The following is a 12404-nucleotide window of genomic DNA, read 5'->3' as shown; positions in this document are numbered from 1 at the left end:
AAAAAAAACACAAATAAACACGCACCCGTGATTTGTCTTCTGGCAAAAAATACAAAATTCCACATTTTTGTAGATAGGAGCTTGAAACTTCTGCAGTAGGGTTCTCTGATACGCTGAATCTGATGGTGTCATTTTCACTAAGATCCTACGACTTTTAGGGGGTGTTTCCTCCTATTTTCCTAAATAAGGCAAATTTTCTCAGGCTCGTAACTTTTGATGGGTAAGACTAAACTTGATGAAACTTATATATTTAAAATCAGCATTAAAATGCGATTCTTTTGATGTAGCTATTGATATCAAAATTCAATTTTTTAGAGTTTTGGTTACTATTGAGCCGGGTCACTCCTTACTACAGTTCGTTACCACGAACTGTTTGAAAATCCTGACCGGCATTTAGCCTCTGATTTTCTATTTCAAGCAATCTGTCGATTCTTAGAATTTTGCTATTACTCATAACATATGAGCTCTTGGTTCTTCTGACCTCGTCACAAGTGCCATATGAGCTCTTGTTCATTTAAAGCAGAACAATAAACCAAAGGTATTTATTACAGATTATACTAATGTAAAATTTGTCAATTTCATGGCAGCCAATAAATTTAGTAAAAGATCAATTAGAATGCTTAGGCACAATACTTCACAGTCCGGGGGCTGAGGTGTAAAAATTTTGTACTTTTACTCACCCTTCATATGAAATTGGTGCCTATGTTCATCCTTATTCAATTTATTCAAAATATTTTAATGGATTTTGAACATCGAATGTCAACTTATTCAAATCATTTAATCTTTAAAGAATAATGTCAAGTGAATTCGATATAACTTATGAAATAATTAAAAAATTTCCTTTGATTAGTTGACAGTTTTAACCATATAACCGTTTGATAAATATTTTTCAGTTAACACAAATTTTTGGCGAGGAAAAAAGAGATTTATAGGAAATAATCCTCAGTATAGAGCTGAATTGGGATATGGCAGATAGGACTTTATACTTAGTCAGTTAATAGCCAATGTTTGAAGCAGAAAACCCATGCTGCCACCGATGTGCAGTCTCCTTAGGGGAAACCCAAACCATCGTGAGTTTCTTGACGTAATTCTTTTTTTAATTGGAATCTAGTAGCATCAAGTTTTTGTTTTCCTCCAATCAAAGATAAATTATCATTCGAATCATTTGAAGTTTTATTTTTGTTCCCAGATTTTAACTTTGCACACTTTTTGCATTTCAAATTTCACATATCGTCTTTCACTCTCAGTATTTTGTGCTTCACCAGAATGCAACAAAAGTATTGTATTTTGCTAGCTGATAATAAATAACAAGCAATTAATTTTCGTTAAATGTCGAAATTTAGAAAAAAAGAAAATATCAATCCCGAGATTGTGCACAAGCCCTTTCAACAAGAAACAACTAATAACCTTTTATACCGTATATTGAATTAAAGATTTCACAAACTGAATAATGCAGGGGTTTTGTCTGAGGAAGTCGGGTGAAGTAATTCTTTGTAAAGTGTTGACTGTAGAAAGCGGGGATAAGCATCATTTTTCAGTACATCAGCTATGTGGCGCTGGGCCAAATTGAAGATGTTTCTGTGGAAATCTTCAGGACTTAATGCACTACATGCTTTGTGTAGTGCTTTTCGTACTTCGCCATTCAAATTTACCTAAAAATTGAAGGAGTGTCAAAATAACTATAGTAAAAAATTTCTAAGTATAACATGAAAAGATACATAAATGTAGTTGGGTAGGAAAAGATCATAAAAATATCACTATCACAAAATAAAATAAAAATATCACAAGTAACACTTATTCAGTATAAATTATTGCAAAGCCAAATTGAGTACAGTTTCAAAATCAACGTTGTTTACGTTTGTTATACACGTTAACAACATACGGCAAAAATGACCAAAATAAACAATTCTTTTTAACTTTTATTGGTGTTAGAGCTAGCTGAGAATGAGTACATGTACTTCTTAGAATGTCTGGTGGCAAAAAACAACGGGATTTTTATAGATAAGGATCCTTTTGTATTAAAAGAGGTCAGGTGGAAACAAAAATGACCCTTTCTCAAATATTTAGACAAAAAAGAAAATACTTTTGACTCGTAAAGCCAAACAAAAAGTTAAATTTCTTACTTTTGGCTATCGACAGAAGCCAATTGCACAAGTCCAATGAAACAACCATGGTAAAAATTTACAAGGAGATTTATTGCAGGTTGTGATTTTGCTAATAGCCAAATTGAAAAATGTCAGGATTTCATCTTTTTGTTGTCTTTAGAACAAATTGAAAAACTGAGTAACTGTCTTTAAATATCTAGCGCCGAAAACAACTTCTTTATCGTTCATAGGTTATCTAATCTTAGAATTGTGCTAAAGTACATTTTAGTATTGGATTAATCAACTTGAACTATGTCAAGGATTCTGAATTCGATATTGATTTAGATCAGGCTGCCTTGCTTTATAAAAATGAAACGAAAGGATAACATTTGCCAATTAATTTTAATAAAGACATTGAAAATTAAAATAGAAATAGATCCCAAATATATTGAACTCTCATACACAATATTTTTTCCAACAGAAAAAAGACGAACAGGAAGAAAAAACTTACAATTCAATTGCTACTAATACTTCCTCTACTGCTAATGCAATTGCTACTACTATTAATTCTATTACTGCTACATTATTAGTAAAGACATGGGTATTCAGGTGAAAATTTTATGGTATGTTATGGGGATGTTTAACTAAATCAAAACACTCCGTGTACATGCAGGTTGTCAAAAAGATATATCAGCAACGTTACAAAAACTATTTAGGGTGCTTAGTTTGAAATTTTAACACCATGTTGAGGGGGGTTTTGAACCAAATAAAAGGTGATATGTGCGTACTACTACTACTGGTGCTACTGTTGCTACTACTACGATTACTATCAATACTAAGCCCAAGAGTATTAAGGTAAATATTCGGAGAATTTTTAGAGAGATGTTGAGCTAAATCAAAATACACTATTTACATATACCTTAGGTTGTCAAAAAGCTGTATCAGTAATATCTCACAAGGGGCTTAGAGTATCCAATCGGAACTTTTAGGGCATGTTGAAAGGAATGTTGAACTAACCAATAGGCCCCATATGCATACTACTATTACTACTACTGCTGCTATGATTACTGCTACTATTGAAGCTAATAGTATTTGGAGGAGGTATAACTAAATCAAAACACACTGTTTGCATGCATGTTGTCAAAAAAGCGTATGAGCAATATCTCAGAAACGGCTTACAATATTAAGTTGAAACTTTCAGGGCATTTTGAACTAATCAAAAGATACTATGTGCAAACTACTGCTGCTACCATTTTTGCTACTGCTACTACTACTACGACTACTACTATTGATGAGGCTAAAGGTATTAAGGTTAAAATTTAAGGGACTGTTTAGGAGATCTAAAATTAAATCAAAACAAAATAAGTTCATACAGTTTTTCAAAAGGAAGTATTAGCAATATCTCTGTAACGGCTCAGAGAATTAAGTTGAGAATTTCAGGGCATGTTGAAGTGGATTTTGAACTAACCAAAAGGCTTCGAGCAACAAGTTGAAATTTTAGGGCATTTTGATGAGAATATTGAACTAACAAAAAGGCACTATGTGCATGTCACCACTACTACTGCACTACTGCTACCACTACAACTGAGGGTGAAGGTTCTACTGAGGTTCAGGGTGAAGGGATTATGAACTAGCCAAAAAGGCATTGCGTGAGTAGTGCTATTGCTACTACTGCTAATACTACTATCGGTGTCACTTCTGCTACTCCCACTGCTCCTACTACTACTACTCCTGTGACTATTTATAACTGCAACTGCGACTCTTCGCGATTATGACTGGTTGTGAATACGACTACTTGTTCCTGCTTTACTGGTTGCCACTGTGACTACTTGTCACTAGCACATCTTGCGATTACAATTCCAACTCCTTGTGACTGCGACTAGCTTTGATAGTAACTACTGGGAAGTGCGATTGCGGCCACATGCAACTCTGACCGCAACAACTAATTTCGTCTGGAGATTCTTACGACTGCGAATGCAGCAACCTGAGACTGTGGCCACTGGACACAGTGACTAGAACAACTTGAGACTGCCACTACTTATGACTGTGACTGCGACTACTACGACCTGTGACTTTGACTACATGTGACTGTGACTACTTGCAACTGCAACTGTGACTAATTGTGACTGTTACTACTACTAATACTGCTGTTGAACGAAATCAAAACAGTTTAAGTGCATCTAGGTTGTCAAAATAGCAGAGATGCAATATGTCAAGAATAGAAGAGGATATTAAATTGAAACTTTCAAGGAAAAGTTGAAGGAGACGTAAAATTAAATCAATAGAAACGATATGTTTCTTGATTGCCAAAAGGGCGTCTGTGCAATAACCCACAAAAAAATTACGGGTATTACGTTGGGACCTTCAGGGCATGCTGTTGGGGATGTTAAACTGAATCAAAAGACACTATGTGCATATAGATTGTCAAGAGGGAGTATCAAGCACTATTTTAGGAACGGGTTAGAGCATTAAGTTGAAACTGTTGATGGATGGTGAAGGGGATTTCAACCGGATTATTTGTGTGCATAATTCATACAGGTAACTTTGTGTCAGTTTTATCATGAATGTACTTTTCCGATAAAGTACAACATTTTGGTTCTTTTATTGAGTCATATTCCAGTAGAAAATGTGGAGGATTTCTACTAGATCCCCTAATCCAACTTCCAGTAAATTCTCTGAGGCAAGTTACTTTAAATTTTCTTAACACGATGTCCAAGTATATGCCTTGAGCAAGATTCTGGTAGGTTTCCTGAGCAAAATTAAGTAGATTCCCTTTGCTAAATATAGGAAGCTTTCTATATCCAATTTCGATAGATTCCGCGATCAAAGTTCCGGTAAGTTTCTTGAACGACCCCAATTGCAGTATGTTCCCGCAGCCAAATTTTGTTAGCTAAATTCTTGCAGCGTCGCTTTGGCATGTTCACGATCAAGGTTAATCTATCCAGGTTAATCTATCCAGGTTAATCTAGTAGGATTTGAAAAATAATCAAACTGCAGTACATCTAACCAAGGTGACTGAACCTTCTATTAAAGAGGAGAATACAGAACCCTTCTCCATTAAACATCCCTGTAATAGCTCGCAAAATAAAAAAGAAGCTCAATAATATATATAAAAAATATATACCTCTCTCGATGATTCTTCTGCTATGAATTCACCATAAATCAAAACTGCCTTTTCATGAAGTTTGTCCTCAGGCAACTTTTTGTATTTCTCAATTGCTAACCAAAAATCAAGGTTCTCGTCACTAAATTCACGCTTTAAAAATGCTCGAAAGAGAGCACAGCCATCTGTCAAACAAAAATAACCTTTAGAAGTAAGAAGTAATCTTTAAAACAAAATTTCTTCTTTATAGACTCGACTCGGGAAGGTCCATTCACAAGTTAGTTTCTTAAGCAACAAAAATTTATGGAACTTACTATTTAATAAAAACAAAAAACATAGATCGAAATAAACAATAGGGAAAGCAAAAAATATAAACAGATAAAGGGCTCAACTAAAAGATAAATAGACAAAATAAAAAGCGAAATCAGAAAGCCGAATCACAAAAAAAAAATACTGGGTGAATTAAAAAAAACAAAAAACAATCCAATTGAGTGTAACTTCCCCTCATTATATTTGTCTGTTAACACTACTCAGGTTGCGACGAGCTAACATTGTCCTTAAATGAGCCAAAAACAAATATTTTTATGAGTAATTTTGTGGAGGAATGCTTGAAAACAGAAAACTCGCGAGAAAAAATTGTATATAAGTAATAAAGAAAACCCAAATTAAAATTTTAATCCAAAAATTAGAAAATTGACTTAAAAACATCAATTCATAAATACGTCTAAGTAACTTTTGCTACGGTTATCAAATTAAGGAATTAAAATCTTCTAATGTTTGACAACTCGTACAAATTTTTAACCTCTCCTTCAATATAGCTTATTGCAGTCTATTGCAATTAATTTCCGCTGACATTCAATAAAAACCATTGTCGTTAAAAAAAATGGTTGTCATTGGCTTTCAGTGACAAAAACCAACCATAGCATATTGCAGTGAGCTGTAATAGACGCGGGGTAAATCGGAATTGATGAGAGCAACTCGCTGACAATTTGAAGTCACTTTAGATGTAGAAATTTATCACATGACAAACTTTCCTATTGGAAATTGAAACAGCTCAATAGGGGAATTTTGGTCATATGCCACTCTTCTTCCTTAGAGACCAAGCATAATTTTATAAATTTCGTGGTAAACTCGTAAGGTAATTTGTCCATTAAAAAAGAAAGAACTAATCGAGTAGTACTTTCCTTTGATGCTTAAACCCTGGAGAGGTTTGGCATTATCAGTATGAATGATGTTCAAATATCCAAATTCCCAGGCTATCATTTTAATTGAAATATATGCCTTGGATAATGGTAGGAAGTTCGGACTTCTAGGGTGGTGTATCCAAATACTTAATATAAATTTGTTAATTAGACATGCGCTGACCACTTTGGGGTTTGCTCCTGAGGATTTGGGTGCTATCAGTTTTGATACATTACCCAAGGAGTTTATATACTTCACAGTCATCAATAATTGAGGAATTTTTGACAAAAATATGCATTGTACAGCAACCAATTAGAATAAAGTTCGTTTTTTAATCCATAATTTATCTATGATCTTACGCATTAATAATGAAAGCTAACATAACCAGTCATAACTAGTACCAGTTCAGGGGTACTAGAAGCGGTTAATCTATATGAGGTTTTGAACTAGAGTATGGAAAACCGTGAATGCTTCAGCTACAATCCATACTACCCCAAGAATGATCAAAAGCTAACTAGCAATCCTGTGGAAGTTTCCACGCTTCTATTTTTGCTAATTTTGACGTATAAAGATGAGTCGTCACTGTCAGGCCTAGGGGTTGTTTCTGATTTCTTGCATTTCCTAATAACCGTTAAAACTTATCTCAACCCTACGTTATCCAATTAACCAAAATTATCCGCCCATATATACCCAATAATATAACCTTATACCATAACTCAACCTCTCCCCCCTTCCTCCCAAAAATAAAACTTAATAACAATAAATGAAGGAAAATAAATATAGAAAGATAAATAATAACTAATAAGTGAATTGACATAACAGAAGTGAGGTGTTCTTAATATTGAATAAAAATTAACTAAACTTCCAAATAATAATTTTTTAAAATTGTTTGCTAAGCTGAAAGACGGATTATCAGTGTCTATCGTGGATTAGTGTTAAATTCCACCAACCTCCTGGTAATCATCAATAAATATAAATTTTATATAATAAATTTTCACTGCAGGGTGGATAATGACAGTAAAATTAACCTTTTATTCCAGAGGTATCCCCTTGTAAAGTGTTATGCCCTCAATTCTTCTTTGGTCGCCTTAAATAATGAGAAGTATATATCCAGTAATGATAGCAAGGAAAAGCGGGAATAAGTTTTATGGTGCCATCATCTGGCAATATTCTGCCAGTCCTGGCAACTATATTTTTAATTTTTAGATAATTACTATATGAGTAATTACTCGATTATTAAACGATTAATACTAGTACGAGTATTAAATTTTACGAGTATTACCAGTATTTATTTTTAAGATAACTACTCGTACCTTCATTTAAAGTAACTAATGGGAGTCTTTTGGAATGACCCATTCTAGAAGGTCAATTGACAAGGTACCAGTGCGTCAAACAAAGCTCTCGTTTCAATGTGCTCAGGGCAGGGATTTCCCTACTGTATGTTTTTCTGAGGAGTATCACTATTATTACTCAACTCTGCGAAGTAAGAGCTTCAATAGCTCCTCCAATATAAGATAATGCATACATTTTTATTGTCTTCCGTAGTGCAATATTTCTTTTGATATCGGATTAAGCCCAATGTTAGCCGTATGGGCATAATCATTAATGTTAAGACTTGAAATAATATCAATGTTATTGTATTACGGGGACCCTTAAGGGATCTCAATCTAAATAAAAACTTTCTTACATTTAGATTCCATGAGTTTCTCGAAGCTTTCTGCCCAGATTGCTGCTTCAGCTGGCTTTGGCTTGACGGAGGGCGGTAAGGGCTGACTTCTTGAAAGACGGCAGTTATGATAGTTAACTGCCAATCTTCTTCTAAAATAGAAACTGTCTTTTTAGTTTTGAACTATTAAATTTCATCGGTCTTACTCAATGATTTCTTCTTATTCAATACCGTATCGTTCTAAAACAAACGTTTTTTCTGACAATCCAGTAAGTGAAAAACATAAGCTGAAGGAACCTTTCTTACTCCCTATCTCACTTGAAAATGCTCACATATTTGAACTTTCGGACTTCTATCCTCTTTTTAGCCTATTATAGCGTGTATTGTAGCCTGTGGCGGATCCAAGGTTTAAGTTTCAGTATAGTTTAGTGTTATGTAGTTTTACTCGCATTTACCATCAACCTGCAGAGAAAAAAAATTAAGAAGTAATCAGAATTCTCGACATCCCTCTCCTGATCAAACCCTGGATCTGCAACTACCAGAAACTATAAAAAGAACACTTGTACAAAGATATAAGCATAACATCTTACCAAAGACGAAAGGTTGCATCTATGGTTTTTTTTTCTAACGGTAGTGAGAAAGGTTGTTTTAACGACGTCTTTCAGTATCTCTTGCTGATAGCTTTCTGGACAAAGTCTTGTTGACATTTGTAAAGAGAGTTGAAGCAAGGTGAATTAAATTTTCAGCAATCAGCTCTTATATCAAATCCGGAATATATCTTACAGTTTTATTGACCTTGCTTACTTACTAATATTTGAATTACTAAAAAAATTCCAGAAAGTAAATCTTAAACTATACACCAAAATGAGGCAGAGCTATTTAGCTAGACCATGTCATTTAGCATATTTTTTCGCTTTTAGATCCTCAGCAATCTGCCCATGTGAAAAGCTCACCAACTTTGTTTTTGCTTTCTTGGAAATCTATGAAAATATTGAATATACCTTTTCATTTTGGGCACGACATTTGTAAGAACTAGACAATGCACCGAATTATGTGCACAAAAATATAAGCCGTATCCGAATCATACTATTTTTTATTTAAATTCTGACCTAGAAAGATCTAGTACAGATTTAGTAATTGTGACGTAGAATATTAAAGATTTAGTAATTATAGCATGCACATATAAGAAAATAGCATAATGTAATTTACTGAATCGGCATCTAAATTAATATTTTTATTTATTTATCTATTAACACCTAAATACGGTAAGCTTTATCAAGCTTGTCGCACTAAACATTATAAACAAAATCTATTTTTGATTATACGAATATTCAGAATTTGTTGTATAATTTAGCCGTCAATCTTCGAGCAAAAAGGCCACCAAACTTGAAACTATAATTAAAATGAAACGAAAATATAATAACGAGTAAAACTTTTAATTAAGAAAGTAAAAATAATATATATATATATATATATATCAAACAGTTCGTGGTAACGAACTGTAGTAAGGAGCGACCCGGCTCTATAGTAACCGAAACTCTAAAAACTGAAATTTTGATACCAATAGTTACATCAAAAGAATTGCATTTGAATCCTGATTTTAAGTATATTAGTTTCTTCAAAATTAGTCTTACCTATCAAAAGTTACGAGCGTGAGAAAATTTGCCTCATTTTAGAAAATAGGGGAAACACCTCCTAAAAGTCATATAATCTTAACTAAAATCACACCATCAGATTCAGCGTATCAGAGAAACTAATTGTAGAAGTTTCAAGCTCCTATCTACAAAAATTTGGAATTTCGCATTTTTTGCCAGAAGACAGATCACGGATGCGTGTTTATTTGTTTTTGTTGTTTTTTCCAGGGGTGATCGTATAGATTGAGTGGTCCTAGAATGTCGTCAAAGGACTCATTCTAACGAAAATTAAAAGCTTTAGTGCCCTTTTTAAGTGACCAAAAAAATTGGAAGGCACCTAGGCCCCCTCCCGCGCTCATTTTCCCCCAAAAGCTACCGGATAAAAATTCTGAGATGGTCATTTTATTCACCATAGTCAAAAAACTTACTAACTATGTCTTTGGGGACGACGCATTCCCCGTGGGAGGGGCTGCAAGTTACAAACTTTGACCTGTGTTTACATATAGTAATGGTTACTGGGAAGTGTACAGATGTTTTCAGGAGGATTTTTTCGTTTAGGGGGGAGAGTTGAGGGGGGTGTTACTTGGGAGGATATTCCCATGGAGGAACTTCTCTTGGGGGAAGAGGATTTCAATGAAGGGGGCTCATGGTCTAGCATTATTTGAAAAAAAAATGAAAAAATAAACATGAGAAGTTTTTTCTACTGAAAGTAAGGAGCAATATTAAACTTAAAACGAACAAAAATTATTATTACGCATATTAGGGGTATACCTCCTCGTAATACCTCAATCTTTACGCTAAAGTGTTTTTAGTAATTTGAACTATTTATTCTATGACCTTTGTGATTCAGAGGTCATTCTTAAGGAATTGGGACAAAATTTAAGCGTTAGTGTAAAGAGCGAGGTATCGAAGAGGGGTGAACCCCCTCATATACGCAATAAAAACATACGAATAAAGACGTTCGTTACGTAACTTAATACATAAGTTACGTATATTTTTCACCAGTGAAAACGTTCGTAAAAAATCAAAGTTCTAGTTGCCTCTTTAAGTAATCAAAAAATTGGAGGCAACTAGGCTTCCTCCCTCGCTCCTTTTTCTCAAAACCTTCGATTAATTGCAATTAATTAATATGCAAATTTCGTTTTAATTATTTGTGAGCGGAGAGCCAAGAAACATACATTAATTCAAAAACGTCCAGAAATTAAATGAAAAAAACAAGTTTTTCTATTTGAAAGTAAGGAGCAACATTAAAACTTAAAACGAACAGAAATTACTCCGTATATGAAATGGGCTTATCCTCCTCAACGCCCCGCTCTTTGCGCTAAGGTTTCTTACTGTTTTAAAAAGTAGAGTTAAGCCCCCCTGCGCGCGTAAGTGGTTACGCGCCATATTAGTTACGCGCCATTGTAGTGGTGTCCCACGTAAATAGATTGTCAGGTTTACCGACTCTTGAGCATGCAACATATAATTGTCCATGGGAAAAACAATCTGTAAGCGCCACCCCAACACCTAGTTGGTGGGGGCGCTTCGCGCCCCCCAAGCCCCCCCCCCCCGCGCGCATAAGTCGTTACGCGCCATTGTAGTTGTGTCCCTGTGTCCCACATAAATAGATTGTCAGGTTTACCGACTCTTGAACATGCAACATATAATTGTCCATGGGAAAAACAATCTGTATTCAGATCTATACCCCATTATTCTAATGATTGCCCTTGAGCTTTGTTGATGGTGATTGCTAATCGAACATTCCCTGTGTCCCTGTCGTCATTAATATATCCTCCTGTGCCCCCCGGCGTCCCCGTTGTTGTTGTTTCCCTGTGTCTCGGTCGTCATTTGTGTCCCGGTGTCCCAGTCTGTAATTTCTCTTTGAGTGTCGCGGTCGTCATTTATATTCCCTGTGTCCCGGTGTTCCGGTGTCCCGGTCTGTAATTTCTCTTTGAGTGCCCTGGTCGTCATTTATATTCCCTGTGTCCCGGTGCTTTGTTGATGCTGATTGCTAATCAAACATTCCTTGTGTCCCGGTCGCTTTCTCTTTGAGTGTCCCGGCCGTCATTTATATTTCCTATGTCCCGGTGTCCCGGTCGTCATTTGTGTCCCGATGTCTCGGTCTGTAATTTCGTCAGTCGACAAACATGACGTCAGTCGACACACAAACATGACGTCACTCGACAGACACACAGACAATTTATTTTTATTTAAATAGATATACTAGCTGTTGGGTTGGCGGTTCGCGCCACCCCAACACCTAGTTAGTGGGGGCGCTTTGCGCCCCCCCAAGCCTCCCCGCGCGCGTAAGTCGTTATGCGCCATATTAGTTACGCGCCATTGTAGTTGTTTTCCTGTGTCCCGGTCGTCATTTATATTCCCTGTGTCTCGGTCGTGATTTGTGTCCTGGTGCCCCAGTCTGTAATTTCTCTTTGAGTGTCCCGGTCGTCATTTATATTCCCTGTGTCCCGGTGTCGTAAGTCGTTATGGGCCATATTAGTTACGCGCCATTGTAGTTGTGTCCCTGTGTCCCGGTCGTCATTTATATTCCCTGTGTCTCAGTCGTGATTTGTGCCCCGGTGTCCCAGTCTGTAATTTCTCTTTGAGTGTCCCGGTCGTCATTTATATTCCCTGTGTCCCGGTCGTCATTATAAAAATTATATTCCCTGTGTCCATGTCGTCATTTGTGTCCCGGTGTCCCAGTCTGTAATATCTCTTTGATTTTCCCGGTCGTCATTTATATTCCCTGTGTC

General features: G+C 35.6%; 1 protein-coding gene across 2 annotated transcripts in view; it reads right to left on the bottom strand.

Annotated features, from left to right (window-relative positions):
* Window positions 1-1403: 1403 nt before the first annotated feature.
* Window positions 1404-12404, bottom strand: part of LOC136030352 (uncharacterized) — a 110297-nt gene continuing 99296 nt past the window's right edge. For both annotated transcript variants that reach the window (XM_065709271.1, XM_065709270.1), the window contains exons 14-16: window positions 8057-8187; window positions 5209-5372; window positions 1404-1652 (exon numbers count right to left, since the gene is read on the bottom strand). In XM_065709271.1, coding sequence (XP_065565343.1) covers window positions 1437-1652; window positions 5209-5372; window positions 8057-8187 — 511 coding nt within the window. In that variant the 3' untranslated portion in view covers window positions 1404-1436. The remainder of the gene's footprint in view (window positions 1653-5208; window positions 5373-8056; window positions 8188-12404) is intronic.

This window comes from Artemia franciscana, chromosome 8 (assembly GCF_032884065.1).
Source record: "Artemia franciscana chromosome 8, ASM3288406v1, whole genome shotgun sequence".
NCBI classification, from domain to species: Eukaryota; Metazoa; Arthropoda; class Branchiopoda; order Anostraca; family Artemiidae; genus Artemia; species Artemia franciscana.
Note: the sequence above shows the minus strand (reverse complement) of the source record. Positions and strands in the feature narration are given on the sequence as shown.